Source organism: Cryptosporidium parvum, chromosome 7 (assembly GCF_000165345.1).
Source record: "Cryptosporidium parvum Iowa II chromosome 7, whole genome shotgun sequence".
NCBI lineage: Eukaryota > Apicomplexa > Conoidasida > Eucoccidiorida > Cryptosporidiidae > Cryptosporidium > Cryptosporidium parvum.
This window is the reverse complement of record NC_006986.1, coordinates 693701-711270: the sequence shown is the minus strand read 5'-3', so window position 1 is coordinate 711270 and position 17570 is coordinate 693701. Positions and strand designations below refer to the sequence as shown.

The window sequence follows — 17570 nt, the reverse complement described above, 5'->3', positions numbered from 1 at the left end:
TTAATTATATACTTACCTCATCGGTATCATCTGGAGTCTTTTTGACAATTACTTCAGCATCATCATTATCTTGATTCTCATTATCTTTTTTTTTCTTATTAAAAATCTTTGGAGTTTTTATGTTTGCATTTAGTAGCGTTATCGGGTTTATCATTTGAAACCACAAATAAATTAGCCAAGAATTTATAAATTAATCCATTATGATAATTATTTTTTGATTAATCCAATAAGAGAAATTTCTACATGCAATATAATAACCAATACGCAAATCTATCTACTATGGCTAAGCTGGCGGTAACGTTATATTGTTGATTCAAAGATCATCTAAATTCAAATAAAAACTAAAACATTAATGATGTTTCAGCATATAATAATCATTCGTTTCAAAGAATAAAATATTGATAAAATTTGATAGAAATTGATTATATTTTGAAAAATAAAATTTTTGAATGCTATTAGAAGTTTAGAATATTCTGTTCGGACAAATGTTGATAATAAATTAGTTATTTTAGAAATAATTACAAGAAATAATCATTTTAATCTTTCTTTGATAGTTAATGTTTTAAAAAAACTTTATTTGGTTCAAAAGAAATTTATTTATTAGTTTCCCCCTCTTATTACCCCATATCTGGCGTAAAAGCGGATTAATTGAATAAATTATTTAACAATTATTAATTTAAAGGTTTAACATCCACTTATATTAAAACTAAATAGGTGCAATATAATATATATATATATATATATATAGGCAAAAAATTTCAATATTGTTTTAATTTCTCAGATTGTGAAGCAGATAAATGGATCTAACCCAAGTACTGTTAAACTGCCACAATTCAGTAGAGTCAATTAGAAAAAATGCTGAGCAGCAGCTTCAAGCTGCCCAAGAGCAAAATATAGGAGAATATTTGACACTTTTAGCTGAGGAGCTGTTTAATGAGAGTAAGCCAGAGTTGTCTCGCCAATTGGCCGGATTACTATTAAAGAATGCAGTTTCAGGGATTGAACCCAGAATAGATATTGAAAGAAGAGGAATGTGGATATCTCTCCCACAAAATGTTACATCAAAAATTAAGGCGTTAGTATTAGAGTCTATTTTGAGTCCAGTTGCAAGTGTTAGAGGCGCGTCTTGCCAAGTAATTGCAAAGCTTGGGCGTGTAGAACTTCCATGTAAAAGATGGCCCGAACTTCTTCCATATTTAATCAGACTTGTTCAAAATAACTCTGACAACAAAATGTCAATTATATATAAACGCTCCTCATTAACGGCTTTGGGATATTTGTGCGAAGATTCAAAAATACTAGAAAATGAGGTTTCGTCCCTAATAATTACAGAAGATATTAGCAACCAAATTTTAACTGCAATTGTTCAAGGTATGAATGACCCTGACTCAGAAACTGCCTTGGCAGCAACCAAATCATTTTACTATGCATTGTATTTTGCAAGGAGTAACTTTTCAAATGAGATGGAAAGAAATTTAATTTTTCAAGTTTTGTGCACTTTATGTGGGACAGAAGGAAATAAAAGAGAGCTTCTTCAAACTGCGGCTTACGAATGCTTAGTCTCTATAGCTACTGAATATTATGATTACTTGGGTTCATACTTATCAGTATTGACTCCAATGACCATAAAGGGGATTAAAGGGGTATATGAACCAGTTTCTATTTGCTGTATTGAATTTTGGAACACTATTGCAGATTTAGAGATCGAATTGTCGCTCGAGGATGAGCACAATAATACATCGCCAAGTACAAGTTGTATGCACTACATTTCCCAAGTCCAGGCGGCGTTAATACCTGTGATGCTGGAGACGTTATTAAGACAGAATGATGATGATGACCTGGAAAGTTGGACGGTTTCTAAAGCAGCCGGAGCTTGTTTAACGCTTTGCTCTCAACTTCTTGGTGATAATATCTTAGAACCCACGCTCGGGTTTATTCATTCTAACTTTTCTCATTCAAATTGGCATAATAGAGAGGCTGCTGTTTTGGCTTATGGAAGCATTCTTGAAGGCCCCAGTATTCAAAAAATGCAACCTATTGTTGAAACATCGGTAACAAATTTATGTCAGGCTTTAAATGACAATGTTGTAGCTGTAAGAGATACTTGCGCATGGACGATTGGAAGAATTGTTACGTTTCACCCAACTATTATTTTTCCATTGCTAGGCCTTCCTCCTCAACAATCTGTTGAGCATTCTAACGGTTTATTGTCATTATTATTGCAGAGACTATTGGCAGATGAGCCTCGTGTCTGTACAAATATTTGTTGGATAATACATCAAATTGCGGAATCTTCTCAGTATGTAGAAGGCGGACAAAAGGTTTTAGATATTTGGTTTCCTTATATTGTTCAAAGTTTATTACAAGCATTTAAAAGGGAAAACTCTGATGAAAACAATATGAAACAAGCATGTTTTAATGCTTTATCAATGGTTGTGGCTAATTCTGGGGCAGACAATGATATGAATTTGGTGAATTTAGCGCATGAACTAATTATTGGCGAAGATATTGGTCTACAAAAGTTAATGGAAAAAAATCCTATTCCAAGATCTGATGCAGCAGTTCTAAATATACAACTAATTTGTGGGGCACTATATGCATTAACTACAAAGCTTGGGAAAAGACTAACACTTCAGTATTCGCAAATACTACTTCGATTGTACTTCGAGCTTTTACGACAGGGTGGTTCGTCCGAAGAATCTATTCTTTCTTTGACTTCTCTTATTGTAGCAATGTCCCATGACTTCTCTCCATATGTAAACGAGTGCATATCTATAATAATCCCTCTAATTCAAGGCTATGATGAGCTCGATACGTGCAAATATTCTATAGAACTTGTTGGCGATTTGGTTAGATCAGTTGGAAAAGGAATTAATCCATCTTTGGAAATTATTATCAAGACTTTGTGCGCTTTGTTGGCTAAAAACGATGTAGATAGGAAAGTTAAGCCATTAGCAATAATTGCACTCGGAGATATTTCAATGAATTTGGGGGAGGACTTTATTCCATACGCAATATCAGTATTGCAATTATTTCAACAAGCTTCAATTACGCAGTACAATGACGGCCCAGTTAATAGTGAAGACTGGATAGAGTATTTAGGCGAACTTAGAGAAGCTGTTTTACAAGGATATACTGGGATTGTATATGGAATGAAGGATGCAAAAAGACTAGAAATATTAGGGCCCTATGTTCCCAGCATTATTCAGTTTATTGATAATATCGTCAACGATTATAGCGGCGAATTTCCTAATGATTCAAACTTGAAGAACGCCACAGCGCTAGTCGGCGATTTGATAACTGCGTTTAATGGGCAGCTTATTCAATATTTACTTTCCAAGGACAAAAGATCTATTCTCGAAAACATTTGTACAGTTGGCGAGACTTCTAGGGACCCAGATATTATTAGTAATATAAAGTGGGTAAGGAAGCTCTGTAATATGTAAGGAAACAATAAGATACGCAAACTATGAGTTCAATTAAAAACTCAAACTAAACCTAATATTAATAATTTATCGTAAATAAATATTCTAAACTATCAATTTTTTCTATAAAAGTTAATATTTTCTTCTAAATACTTGCTTTTACTGGGTCTGTTCAATTCAAATGATTTCTTGGAAACTGACTACAATGTAAAATGACAAAACATATTGTACATCTTTATGCACATGTTAAACAATTTCGGTATTAGATTAATGAATATCTAGCCTTTAGCATTTACGTAATATGGCGCGCGACACTGTTCTACGTTCCGTCAAGTAACTGGTTAGTAAAATTAATATCTATTCAAGTACTATGCCTTTTGTGCGTGTGCTAAGGAGTTGCCACTAATTTAATTTATTTGATGTATTCATGTCTGACAGAAAGATTTTTGATATTCAGTCTTTAAATAGTCATACAGAGTTAATGAATCAACAGATGCCCTTAAGTGAAGATAGTTCGGTAGTGCTATCTAAAGAAGGTAATAGTAAGGAGTTGGATATAACCACAGAATCATTTAAATTTGATGAAAGTGATAGTTCCAAAAATCATGTTGTACAACCAAAATCAGAAGAAAATATTGAAGGTAAAAGTTCACTAAAAAATGGAAGAACGATTGAAATTAAACGTGGCAAACACACACCTAGGAATTCACTCTTTCTAACGATGTTTTGTTGTATTGGCGGTGACTCAAGTGTAGCAAGGCTTAAGGTTTCATATTTGGCTACAACCTTTTTTGCATCTAGTATTATTTTTGTTTTTATACAAGAGCTAGTAATTAGCCAGCTTACGAACGGTTATTCTATTATAAAAATACCTGATGGATATTTGTTTGGACCTCCTCCTCAGGTAGTTTTTGATATGGGAGCATTAGATACGAATCTCGTTAGAAATGGGCAGTTGGCTCGACTCTTTTGGTCATTTTGGCTTCACACTGGATTTATCCATCTCTTCATTAATCTTTCATGTCAAATAATACTTGGCATTATTCTAGAGACTCGCTGGGTTATATGGAGATATGCGATACTTTACTTATTGGGTGGTATTTCTGGTAATTTAGCCTCTGCAGTCTTGGATCCGTGCACAATCTCTGCCGGCTCATCAGCTTGCTTCTTTGCGCTTTTGGCAGGGATTATTGTATTACTATTAGAAAATTGGAGAAATTCTCGGTGGCAATTTTTATACGTTCTATTAGTTATTATTGCCTCTTTAATAGGGATTTCCTTAAGTTTCATGTCAAACACAGATAATTGGGCCCATATCGGTGGATTTGTTGCAGGATTATTATGGTCCTTTGCAAGCATGGAGTCATTTTCAAGAAAATCCAAAGCTTTACGTAAATCAATAAAATCTTCAGGAAAAAATACGATTCAATTGCCAAGTCAAGATAATGTTCAGCTTTCACTTCAAATTAAGCCAACTGATGTTGAAGTCGGTCATTCCAAAAGCCAGTTTGAAGAAACTTCAATAGTAGATTCTATTTCTGATAACGAAGCTAAAAATGAATATGTTAAAGGACGCTTTATCCCAGCAAATTGCGCATGCAGCGGCGGTGTTCAAACTGTCAGGGTTATCTCTTTACTGTTATTATTATCGTTACTAACTATTGGGTTTTTGTTTTTGTTATATAAGCCATTGTACACTAAGTTCAATTTGGTTTTAGGCCATCTCTCATTCTCAGGCATACAAAAATGCAGTTGCTGCGATTCGCCCGAAGGCGTATTCTGGTGCTCGAGTTCCCCAACATGGATTAGAAGATGTGGATAACCCTACAATACATATATGCTTTTCTAAGGCTCTAATAAAACACAAGTAGAAAAACTAGAAAACATAGGGCTATTAGGATCGAATTAAAATTAGTCTACTTGATATCTTAATTAAGTCTACGCATTAATATTGATAAGAGTATTGATTATCTGTGAGTGGATTGTATGTATGGCTTAATGGCGTTGAATAAACTGTGTAGGGAACATTGATATTTCTGCCCTGATTATATGGGAACGACATATATACAGGATATAACGTAGTCTGAACGCTCGATGTAGAACAGCAACAACATGAACATCCACATCCACTATTTGCGTACTTATTACAGCACATAAACTGAACACTTCCATTACTACAGTTACAATGATTAGTCCTGTGGCATGAGCTTCTTGAAACACTACACGCGCATGGGTTCATCATTATATTGCATGGCACGTTTCCTAATTGAGACGAACAATTATAGTTTATAGGTTGGCTAATATGTTCGTGAATCTTTTGGATTTTTGGTGGACATTTGTGCCTTTTTACTTCTTGTGTTGTTGTTGTTACAATTGCTTCATGACAGCCTGAATTAGTAATGTAGCATTTCTGGGTGACGTTTGGTGATGTAGTATGAGTGGTTACGACCCCATTACCTTCGCAATGACAATCAGTTGACTTACACCCAGATGAGATTAACGCATTTGAATTTTCATCATTTGAATTTGTTATCGGGGAGCAAATATTATTTGAAGGCATGATTATTAAACGACTTTAACTAACACTTTCTGAATTTGAGCAAATACTTTAAATTTCGTATTAAAAATTTACAACTAAAAATGTTTACTCTTTACTGGTTGCATATAGTCCGCTTAAAAATGGAGGGATAAAATGCGGGTTCATTTTTATTTAAAAAAAAAAAAAAAAAAAAAATCAGTTCGCCAAAAAATTAATATTCAGGTTTCAAACTGTTAGCAAATTACAGAAAAAATTTTAGTAAAATAACGATATTTAATTAAGCATTCTAATTATGGCGGTAGCGGCATACAATTATATTTGAGATCATAAAGTCTAAAGTAAAGGTATTTATTTCAAAGAAACAAATACACATAACTATGAACAAATACTTGGAAAAATAAGGCTAGAATGCGTTTCTTAGAGCATTCAGGATTAAACCGATTGTCAGTACTATTAAGTAACTTAGATGTAGGTGATCGAATTTTGAATGGAAGGATTGAGTTATTCACTTGCTCTGAAAAAGTTGTTGAAGAGTGTGATTTAAGTGAAAGAGTTGATCGAGAAGTGTGTGTATCACCTCAATGGATTTCAAACTCTCCTATTGGGCCTGTCCAACGTCAAGATGTTCGTGAGTTACTGGTGAACTTGATCAGTACAATGAATCAATGTTTTCCAGATTATGAATTTAGCTTAATAAAACCAGATAATTTATTCAAAGAGAAGAGCTTTTCTATTGTATACAATAATATTAACTATCACCTTTCAAGTATTGTAGAAAGAATTTATCCTAGTTTTCTTTTAGAGTTGTGGGAAAACATTAGAGATGCCGTCGAAATTAAATATACGGAAATATACTCGTATAGATTAATGGGGAATGACGAACTAAGTCCATTTTTGGATGATGGGTCTTTGTTTTCATTTGATTACTTTTTTTATGACACTAAGTCCCAAAAGATCTTATTTTTCGCTTGCACTACAAAATCTAAATTGAACATTGGTTTCACAGATAACGGTTTAGACAGTTCAGAAGAAAGTATCGATGACAATGAAATTGGATCTGAATAAACATTTTTGTTTGAATTTTGAAATATTTCACCACGCATAACCATTCATTTTTGTGTGGTATCTTTAGCTATTTTAATTTATATAAATACATATTCATATACTTATTATCAATTATTAAATTACCATTAAATTTATTTTTACTCGATCTCTTATTACTTTCCATCTTTGCTCCAATTATTGAATTGAAAAATATTTCGTTCTAGATTACTGCGAAAAAATGTAAATATATATATATATTCGAATATTTAATTGCAAAGGAAATCATCATAGGTTGCAATAATTGATTGAAAATTTTAATTTTGACTATTAATATTTTGAGAACATAATTAGCGCAGTGCCATCAAAGATTATCAAAATTTATTTTCGTATTGGATTTAGTTGTGTAGGTTGGTTATTTCGATTTGATTAAAGAATAGTGAGAATAATATTTGTCTGTACTAATTACATTTTATTCACAAAATGAAGTTCAAAATAATCTAAATGTAAATTTATAAACTTCATTAATGTTGGTCACAACTATATAAATTAAAAAAATATTTTAAAAAAGATGTCACATAATTTCGAGCATCGAATGTAAGAATTAAAATACGCATAAAAAGTTTTAGTTGCTGTCGATTAGAAATATAATATATTAGTATATTCAATCTGCACAAATAAATTCAATAACTTATGTTTTGTTCAAGCATAAATAGTTTTGAGCTCTTTCCTTTTCAGGTTCTTTCCACTGAAAAGAATGAAAGATTTATGGGATCAACTCTATTATTAACTACTAAAGATAACAAGTATATTTATAAGATATTAAAGAATGATAATTGCAATGAGTTGGATTTTTATAGTTCCATTAACAAACAACATCTCCTCAAACGTCATGATATTATTCCTAAGTTTATCAGATTTGTGCTTATTATTGAAGTTGGAAAGAAATCAAAAAAAATATATTTAAGGAAATCTTTTATTAATTCAATATTAAATAAAAAAATGCACAATTTACAACACTTCAAAATTGAATCTGCAATCGAAATGAAAAATTTTTTGAGCGGATATTCGAATATTAACATTATTGATTTGAAATTGGGAACATCTTGGATAGGAGAATCTAAGAATGATTCTATTTATAACTTAAGAGAAGTTTTTACTAAAACATTCCCAGATGAAGATCTAGTACAAGAGTTCAACGATATTTTTTGTAAGATTGAACGTATCCCGGAAAAAACTGAATTCATGAATGGCATGCTTTATAAATTAAAGTCTTTACGTAAATCTATTAAACAGTATATGATAATTAACAACTCATGCCAATATGAAATTGGAATTAGAATACAAGGACTAATTAGTGATAAAATTACAATTTCGAGACAAAGAGGTAAAGAATTAACTTCTAATGAAACAATGAAACTTTTGTCTGAATTTCTAAAACTTTCGCCGAACTTGATTAGATTAACAAGAAAAAAAGTTGAGCTGCTGAAATTCTGGTTGGAAAGGCAAAAAAGTTATAGATTTATTGCAACCTCAATTGTATTAGCTTTCGATAGGTAAGAAAATATATTACAAAAAAAACTAGTTCTATGTTGTAAGTCGAGGAATATTTGATTGTCTAATTATAAATTCAGGTTAAACGTTGAAAAATGCGACATTAGATGGTTGGATTTCACGCATGCATTGAAACAAAACAGAAAGAACGAAGAAGATTTTTTGATGAATGAAGGTATGTTATTTATTTTATATTATTTTTCATTAATTATTTATAGGGTTAATAAAAGGTTTAGATAGCATTTTAAAGTCAATTGAAAATATTGAAATTAAAACGAGCTATTGACGTTAATCAAATTATTCTTAAATTAATCATTGAAAAGAAAATAAATATTTTTTTCTTAATAGAATTGGCATTGTTTTGAAAATTATTGATTTAATGCCAATTAAATTTAATGGTTTACGTAAAATATTTATTTAGATTGACCTCTTGAATTTTTCTACAATTTATTAAATAGTGTCGTTTGAATTGATCAACCATTTTAATTATTTCCATTCTTTTTGTAGCTTCTTTTCAATATCTAGAATTTGTTGCCCCAAACAATAATATTTCTTCAACTTTGGTTAAATATCAACAATTTTGGATTTAGTTCAATTTAACATGAGCAAGCTTTTTAAATGAAAATTTATTAATATTTAGGAATGATAATACATGTTTTTTTAACTAATATTTCAGTTATCCAAATAATCAGTTTTAATGGATTCAATATAGTTGTAATAAAGCCGATAGACTTATAAATTTATAATTATTATTCCTAGATATTATTTACACAAAATATTCCCAGCTTATTTATTTTTTCGCACTTTTCATTCGAAAAGATATGCAATTTGCTTAATATTAAAATATAAGATTAAACTTAATATTATTGTTCATTCAACATTGCTAGAGAAAAAAAATTCAAATAATAAACCAGAGGTTCAAAAAATGTTTAAATTGTCAATGCAGTTTGATGAGAATAGATGAAAAAATAATTACGAGAAAATATTAAGTTAACTTTAAACAAGTGTTTGAATATAAGGCAACAACTTTGTCTAAAGAATACTTAAAAAATTGAGTTGGATTTACGAAGTTATTCCAAGAAAGAAAATTGATTAAATACAACATTTATTACCATATTATTTGAAAAACCCAAAAAAGTTATTCCCAATTTCTTTGATTGAGTTTCCAACTATTTCCTCATCATCTAAAACTATTTCAGATTTTGGGCTCAGGCTATTTTCGTCAATAATTATTGAATTTGATTCGAAGTTGCTACTTGAGTAAATATACTTATTTAATATTAGTTCATTGATGCGTTCCTCTTCTATCTCTTCGTCTTCAGGAATACTAATATTTATTTGTAACTTGGAATTCACCAGTTTTATTGAGTTCTTAGTATTAGGGATTTGTATGCCATTTCTTTTAATGATTAATCTTTCATCCTTTTCATCAAAAACATGGCTGAGAATTGACTGATACTCTGTTGAGTTGTTATTTGGGGAACTTTTGGATATTTTATACGTTTCATTGCGTTCTAACTCATCCACAATACTTTTTAAAATTTTTATTATCTCTTTGAATTCATTATTTGATAATTTGGAGCTTGCTTCCGATGTTTTCAGAATTTCGGTAATCCATTTCAGCAGTAGAGCCCTCTGCTCTAGTGGATTCAATGATTCAAATTGATCAAATATTAAATCGTTTTCTGGAAAACCACATTCAAATAAATGGTTAATTTCTGTCGCAATTGATCTAACTTTGGTATCAGCAGATGCACAATTTCCAATTTCTGTATTTCCAACGATATTGATATAACTGTTTGAAGATGTAATAATTGCTTTTATTGGGTCAATTTTTTCGCACAAATTTGGGTCTATAATTGGAGTCAATTGATTTTTTGCCATTTTAGACTTTGCATTGTCGTTTTCGGAATCTATACTAAGAATATTAGTTTGGTCCCCAAGTAAACTAGTGTTCAAATAATCTCTATTATCTACATTTGTATGCTCAATTATTGAATTTATTGAAATATCAGCTTGAAAATGCGCAGGCTCGCTCTTCTCTAACATGAAATTATCATTTACAATAGAAAAGCTCGGACTACTATTTGTTACTTCTGGCAGAATATTTTCAAATTGCATTGCGAGTGCTTTAACTTTACCATCTGGGATAATTTTATTTTTTTTGAGTTTGCTTTTCCTTGAAGTTTTTGAATTATGTTTTGAACATTCTTTACAAATTGGGCTTGAATAATCTCTACAAAGAATACAATTTTTAAATAGTTCCTTATCATTGTCCTTAACTGGCGTTAATGAAAGAATAGAATCATCTTCTAATTGGTTCCTAGTTGGTAATAAAATTTCATAATCAAAAAAATTATCATTTTTTTCGGGATCCTTAGTATTCGATTCATCAACATTATTACTATTTATTGAAATGTTTTCAATATCATTAATTAATTCTTCCATAGATACGTGATCGTTCAAAAATAAAGAACATGAGCCTCTTCATATGAAGTTAATATTTGATGTAATTCCCTAAATAACATTACATATTTACAAACTATTCTCCAAGATTAATACAATAGTTAATATAAGCAATATAAATGAAGTTAACCTGTCATAAATTGCCCTTCAATTTAATAATTTATCGCTTACTCCTTTTTCAGTCACTTTTCATTGCGCGAGACATTAATCACGTTTAGAATAGGCTTAAATATTCCACATCGAGATCTAATAAAAAATCGAATAAGTTTTCAAAAATAAAAGCTCAAATTAGAATATCAAAACTAAAGATAATCAACGAATACAGTTGTTCAGTTAAATTGATCAGGGAGTATTTGCAATTCTTTCACTACAAAATACAGAATAAATAAATATACCCCACAAATCGCGCGCCTTTGATCTCGGTAGCGAATTCGTTTCCAATAGCGGATATACCAAGCATTGCTTTTTCAACTCAGGTAAATATGCAGTTTTGAGAAGATATAATTTTCCTAAATTATAGTTGATTCATGCAAGAAAATAAGAATCTAGCTTCACTTATTTGTCAGGAATCGAATATTTCTGGAAACGTTGAGTTAGATGAAGGATGTATAGTCCACCCTTCTGCGTTAATCGATGGTGGAGTTGGCGGAATTATAATAGGAAAGAATAATATAATAGAAGAATCTGTTAAAATTGTTAACAAGACTATTAACAAAATGCCAATTGGTAATAACAACTGGTTCCATGTAAGATGTGAAGTTGACAGTGCCTTATCTATAGGCGATAATAATAGTTTTGAAGTGGGATCCAGAGTAAATAAGAACGTAAAAATAGGTAACAATTGTATAATTTCATTAAAGTCAAGCCTTCCCCCGAATTTGGAGATTTGTAATGATATGTGCGTTTCACAGGTTGGCGATTCTTTATTATATGCACCTATTAACTCCTCTCCAAATAAACATTTGTGCGAACAAGTAAATTTTCTGAACAATATTCTGCGTGGAAGTTCAATGGAAAAGAAAAGGTAAAATATAATTTAAAAAATAAAGTTTAACAGCTTGATTGCCTTAACTTTTCATGGGGTTAAACCCATATTATTTTGTTGATGATATTGAGCTCTAGTCCCAAGATTAATGATGAATATGGACAAGAAACACAATTCTTTTTTTTCTAATCTTAAAGGCAAATACAAAGTATTCTCAATGAACAATGCCAAACATAGGATTTTTAGTCGAAAGAAAGCCGGCTCAAAGAAATGTGAAAATGAGAAAATTAAAGGGATAAATGTTTCTTTCGAAAATACTTACTTGGATTCAATTGTAAATTCAAGTAACGAACATATTTCTTCTAATTGCATGAGTTCTTCGCCGGACAACATGAGCCATGACTCAAATAATTGTAATAGTCAAGAAAGACAAGGATCAAAGTTCGAGTACAAACTTAGCAAATCTACAACGAAGATTGAGAATAAAACAGCTATCAATTCCAATTCTAGCCCTTCATTGAATGAAACATTTTCAGATAATTCATCAACCAGCTTGTTTAGCGATTCGAGCACAATTTTAAGTTCTAAATATAAAAGCAATCATTCCAGCGATACTCAAAGTTCGACATATAATCGTTCAAATATCCAGGATTACAATCAAAATACCGATTATAATTGCTCTGATACTTCACGTAAAGAGAACATCTCACAGGAGCAAGGGATACCGATTAAAAAAAGAATAGAAAATGCGGTTGAAGGCAAAAAAAAAACTAAGCTTCAACCTTATAAAAGAAACAATAGCGGAGAGAATAACAATTGCAGGGAAAGTAAGCCTTATCTGAATAAAGAGATACTGGATATCTTGAACAGTAAATATCATAATAGAGAAGAGAAGAGAACTACACAGCAGGTAGTTGCGATTGAAGATCTCGGTGTTGATGATAAAAATACTGAAATAAATGCGATTTCTCGCTCTGAGAACAACTCTTACCGCCAAGAAGTTGAAAGATATTTATTCAAAGACTTGAATGTTTATTTTGGCTGGGAAACACCTTTAGTAATTCCAATAATAACTGAACCTGATTGCTGCTATCAAAGCAGTTATTCGAATTATGATATATTGATTGATTATGCTTGTATAGATGGTGATAAATGCCATTTATGTAGCTTTATAGAGGGCATTCACTAGTTTTAAAAATTTCAGCTAGTCAATGTAGCTTAGTATTTACCTCGTTTTCATAAAAACTTAGTTCCTTTGCCCACCTTTTTTTGATAACATACAAGATAGAGTCTCTTCTATTCATGATGCGTGAAAATATATCACGGTTAGTACAAATTTCTTCTTTTTTAAGAATAGTAGTATTGCAAAATATTCCCATCTTTTTTGGAATTTCATAGCAAAATTCCTCCAGCTTTGATGCGTATTCTGCTGAATTTTCTGAATCAAAATTGTTTTTTTTTAGATGTTCAGAACTGACATAGTTTTCTATAATCTTGCAAGAGACAACATTATTAATTTTGTAAGTTTCTATAAGTTTTTTTGTAATCTTTATTGGAGCTCCAAATATTACATCATCCACAACACGCATAGATAATAGTGTTAGTGCTCTTTCCATCATTTTAAGTATTGGAAACCCATCTCCATAAATCAATTGAGCTGTTGAGTCATCATAAATTCCAATTATTAAGACTCCACCAAAAATTTTTTTCACTCTTTCAAGAAATCTCAAATGACCGATATGAAAGATATCGAAGCTTCCATCAATATACGTAACATTGGGATTTGAGTTATATACTTGCTTTGCAGATGCTATTCCACAGGCAAAACTTAAAACTCTACTTGCAGAGATCAAACTTTGGCAAGGAGAATAATCTCCATCAAGGAATTTGTCAATTTTTGATGCAATAAAGTTTTCTTTTCCATTCATACCAGAATTATCAAATTTATTCAACGGCAGAATATCTTCAAGTTCTAGGCCCAAAACACGAAAAATACGAGTCATAACTGAAGTTGTGCTTACACCTTCAGTTCTTTGAAATATTTTTAACCTACCCAATATTCTTGGCTCATTATATGGATCAGTCCCATCTGAACATAATACAAGGTCATCGCCATGCGCAACAAATTCGCAGTTTAATTGATTTAGTAAGCTCCCCTCAACTATGTACGGAGTTCCGATAACAATTTCATCAGCCCATTTGCAGCCTTTCATAAGCTCTCCACGTTCATCCTGGTTATAAATAGGATAACATCCCTTTAAATTGAAGCAATCAAGATCAGAATTTATACCAACTACCAATTCATTTCCGAATTGCTTTGCTTTCCTTAACGCATTAAAGTGGCCAGCATGCATTAGGTCAAATACACCGTCAACAAAGATTCTTGAGTTATTCGAGTTTTTGGTATTCATATTGATGAGTTTTAATTATGGAGAAATAAATACCTTACTGTGAAAGAAAGTCGTATAGCGTAAGACTCCATGAAAAATAAAAACAATAATCAAAGATACTATTTTAATCAAATATAATCAGTCCGAACCCATGATTTTTTTGTAGCATTTGAGCAGAAACTTCGAAATTAAGCTATTTAAGAATTCTTTAGATTGAATTTATTTAAACATTCAAGTGGATTTGCGCGTTCTTTACGCCATGCGGCTTTTTACCCTCACATCAAAAATTATAAAAGTAGAATTGCTAAGATATCTCCAGAATATTATCTAATAGTAAGGTATCAAAGAAAAGACACCAGAATATTGTAAGCTTGACAATAGTAAGGTATCCATTGTACACAATGGTGGTTTTTTCTGCATCAATTGTTAGTAATAGAAAAATTCTCTTATCAAGACAATTTGTTGAAATGACAAGAGGCGATGTTGAAGCTTACTTGAATAGATTTATTAAAAAAATTGAGCAATTTTGCTTAAGCAGTGAATATACCTATATGGAGATCGATAACATTAGGTTTATATATCAAGCAATCGATAATATTTATCTTATCTTGATGACACCCATTAATTCTAATATAATTGAAGATATGGACACATTGCAATTATTTTGTCAAGTACTATACGATTGTTGTAATAACCCCCCTCCAATAACGGAAGATTTAATTGCAAATAATTGCTTTGATGTCATTTTCGCCTTTGATGAAATTGTTTCTTTTGGGTATAGAGAATCAATAAATTTGAGTCAAATAAAAACGTGCCTTGAAATGGAATCTCAAGAAGAAAAGCTGCATAAGTTGATAAGGCAGAACAAGGAAAATGAAGAAAAAGAACGCAGAAGGCATATCGCAAATAGGCTCGATAAAGAGAGGGTAACAAATGAGGCATTTAACCAATCGAACTATGCATCTACAAATTCAAATAACAATATTGTAAAGTCCTCATTATCTGGGATTGCAGCGTTCGCAGAATCTGTTGGAGTCGGTAAGATAGCTCAGTCTGTAGGAATTGGCCCAATAAAAAATATTTCGAGGAACGATAATAATCTAGTTAACAATTCAGATCCAGCGGGAGATAGCCGAAACTTTGGGATGTTTGTAAACGAATCAACAGCTATTCAATCCATGAACGCTCCAGGAAAAGGGATGCTTATTGGGAAAAAGAAACCAATCACAGAATCGAAACCAAATATTAGTCTTCCATCAAAAGTTATGGATAATCATTCAGATTTTAAATTAAAAGAAAATATATGCAACACCCTGGATATTAAGTATACTGAAGATGATTGCTCATTGATTGAGGAGAAGATCGAATTTTCACTCAGTGTTGATGGAAAGATTCAATCTAAAGTTGAAATTCAAGGAACTTTTCAAGTTGCTTTGCCTTCAGAAGCCTTTCCTGAGTATTCAATAACTGAAGACCCCAGATTTCAATTTAAGACTCACCCAAACCTTAATAAGGAAAAATTCCAAGATTGCGGTATCTTGGAATTAAAGGATGGCATAAATTGCACGCTGCCAGTAAACACTCTGATGCCACTTGTTAAATGGAGACCATCATCCCACTTCCAGAATAATCAAATTGAGCTTCCATTTTCTTTTTCCTACTGGCCTCTCGACGCAGGAAATGGGTATACAAATGTTACTATCGAAATCGAACCCTCCCAATCAATAACTAATTTTAAATTAAATATTCCCTTGACATTTGTATCTACATATAACACAAATCTCGGCGCATTCGAATCAAATAAAAACAGTTATTCTTGGGACATTCCTCAACTATCTCCTTCAGAAACGGCTGTACTTGAATTTAGTACTAACCAATCTAACTTTTTACCTATAGATCTATGTGCATCCACGTCAATATCTGTTTGTAAAGTAAGAATAATGAAGGACAAAAATTATGTAAACCCAAAGCGCTGTATCACTAAATATAATATAGCTATTAACCAATAATAACCTAGTTTTTAACTAATATTCTCTTCATTTCTAATTCAGTGATTCTAATTAATTGCCGCCGAAAAGACATTGTTAAGTGGAAGTTCGTGATATTGCAAAATACTCGGATCATTTTTCATTTTTTATTTGATATTTAGCTTATACCGACGTGTAGTTCTTAAATTTATAGCTCCCTCGCGCTATTCAAATATGCATAATGGCCAAAGTAAGTTGCTACTTTTTACAACTTTCGACTTGAATCGAGCTTATAGAATTACAACAAAGCTATGATATTGAATCGGAAATAGCCGAATATAGAGATAAACAAAGGAAAAAATATCTTAATCAAAAGGGGGTCCTTACGGATGGGTCGGTGTCCCTTTCGGCTAGATCAAATCAGGAGGATGCAAGCTTAGGCGCTAGTAGAGTTAATTGTTCAAATAACTTTATAGTAAATCGCCCCACTTCATCTTCGGAAGCGCAAAGGTCGAATCACGAGATGAATAGCCGGTATCCAGGATATGATAATGAATTTAATAGCAATTTAGCTGAATCTTTTGAATTAGATACAGACCTTAATCAACTAGCATTACAAAGAGGGGAAGCTCGTGAAAAAACTAATGCATCTATAGAAAACTCCTCGTCGGACCACACTGCGCAGAATGCGAATGGCTCCTTGGCAAACAAAATCAAGATGAACAGATCAAGGAATCCAAAGAAGAGCACTTCAAATCAGAGTTCAGGGATAATTAGCTCATTCAAGTCGTGGACTCATTCATTAATTGCCCATTCGTCTAGACAAAATTGCCAAGGCAGGCGCCAGCGACCAAGAAACATAGATACTACGGTTAATATGGAGACTGCTAATACTGAATGCCATGGAAGTATATCGCAGATTGAAAATCGTGAGTCAAACATTCTACGCACAGAAATCTCGGATGAAGAGCTTGCAAGAAGAATACAGATAGAAGAATTAAATGGCATTGGATCATTTCATATAATGGAAGATAGCTCAAATCTTCCTCTATATTCACTTGGAAGCTTTCAAGATGCTAATTATTATCCTAATGTAACAGTTTCTTCATCTGAAAGCACAGCAATTAGTCCTTTTCAAGGCGTTTCTTACAAATTTGAATTTCGATCTTCAGACGATGAACAATAAAAAACCGAAAGGTATGT

The 17570-nt window shown here is 31.7% G+C and overlaps 11 protein-coding genes across 11 annotated transcripts; 8 read left to right on the top strand and 3 right to left on the bottom strand.

Moving 5' to 3' along the window:
• Positions 1–797: 797 nt before the first annotated feature.
• On the top strand, positions 798–3446 carry cgd7_3030 (importin/karyopherin; the record flags this gene model as incomplete). The annotated part of the gene is made up of 1 exon (XM_628468.1): positions 798–3446. One exon carries the CDS (start codon positions 798–800, stop codon positions 3444–3446), a length of 2649 nt encoding a protein of 882 aa, XP_628470.1.
• A 406-nt stretch (positions 3447–3852) lies between these two features.
• On the top strand, positions 3853–5247 carry cgd7_3020 (rhomboid family membrane associated protease, 7 transmembrane domain; the record flags this gene model as incomplete). Its single annotated transcript, XM_628467.1, has 1 exon — positions 3853–5247. One exon carries the CDS (start codon positions 3853–3855, stop codon positions 5245–5247), a length of 1395 nt encoding a protein of 464 aa, XP_628469.1.
• Positions 5248–5370: 123 nt separating this feature from the next.
• Positions 5371–5985, bottom strand: cgd7_3010 (cysteine-rich protein; the record flags this gene model as incomplete). Its single annotated transcript, XM_628466.1, has 1 exon — positions 5371–5985. The coding sequence occupies one exon, from the start codon at positions 5983–5985 to the stop codon at positions 5371–5373; it is 615 nt and encodes a 204-aa protein (XP_628468.1).
• A 387-nt stretch (positions 5986–6372) lies between these two features.
• Positions 6373–7029, top strand: cgd7_3000 (hypothetical protein; the record flags this gene model as incomplete). Its single annotated transcript, XM_628465.1, has 1 exon — positions 6373–7029. The coding sequence occupies one exon, from the start codon at positions 6373–6375 to the stop codon at positions 7027–7029; it is 657 nt and encodes a 218-aa protein (XP_628467.1).
• A 669-nt stretch (positions 7030–7698) lies between these two features.
• On the top strand, positions 7699–8565 carry cgd7_2990 (hypothetical protein; the record flags this gene model as incomplete). The annotated part of the gene is made up of 1 exon (XM_628464.1): positions 7699–8565. The coding sequence occupies one exon, from the start codon at positions 7699–7701 to the stop codon at positions 8563–8565; it is 867 nt and encodes a 288-aa protein (XP_628466.1).
• A 1110-nt stretch (positions 8566–9675) lies between these two features.
• cgd7_2980 (Low complexity protein witha potential C2C2 zinc ribbon) lies at positions 9676–11007 on the bottom strand (the record flags this gene model as incomplete). The annotated part of the gene is made up of 1 exon (XM_628463.1): positions 9676–11007. The coding sequence occupies one exon, from the start codon at positions 11005–11007 to the stop codon at positions 9676–9678; it is 1332 nt and encodes a 443-aa protein (XP_628465.1).
• A 545-nt stretch (positions 11008–11552) lies between these two features.
• Positions 11553–12053, top strand: cgd7_2970 (possible acyltransferase; the record flags this gene model as incomplete). Its single annotated transcript, XM_628462.1, has 1 exon — positions 11553–12053. One exon carries the CDS (start codon positions 11553–11555, stop codon positions 12051–12053), a length of 501 nt encoding a protein of 166 aa, XP_628464.1.
• Positions 12054–12158: 105 nt separating this feature from the next.
• Positions 12159–13199, top strand: cgd7_2960 (hypothetical protein; the record flags this gene model as incomplete). Its single annotated transcript, XM_628461.1, has 1 exon — positions 12159–13199. One exon carries the CDS (start codon positions 12159–12161, stop codon positions 13197–13199), a length of 1041 nt encoding a protein of 346 aa, XP_628463.1.
• A 19-nt stretch (positions 13200–13218) lies between these two features.
• Positions 13219–14436, bottom strand: cgd7_2950 (phospholipid cytidyltransferase HIGH family; the record flags this gene model as incomplete). Its single annotated transcript, XM_628460.1, has 1 exon — positions 13219–14436. A coding segment is annotated over one exon (1218 nt), but the record flags the coding sequence as incomplete, so codon positions are not given.
• Positions 14437–14801: 365 nt separating this feature from the next.
• Positions 14802–16409, top strand: cgd7_2940 (coatomer complex delta chain; the record flags this gene model as incomplete). Its single annotated transcript, XM_628459.1, has 1 exon — positions 14802–16409. One exon carries the CDS (start codon positions 14802–14804, stop codon positions 16407–16409), a length of 1608 nt encoding a protein of 535 aa, XP_628461.1.
• A 481-nt stretch (positions 16410–16890) lies between these two features.
• cgd7_2930 (hypothetical protein) lies at positions 16891–17553 on the top strand (the record flags this gene model as incomplete). Its single annotated transcript, XM_628458.1, has 1 exon — positions 16891–17553. The coding sequence occupies one exon, from the start codon at positions 16891–16893 to the stop codon at positions 17551–17553; it is 663 nt and encodes a 220-aa protein (XP_628460.1).
• Between the last annotated feature and the right edge of the window lie 17 nt (positions 17554–17570).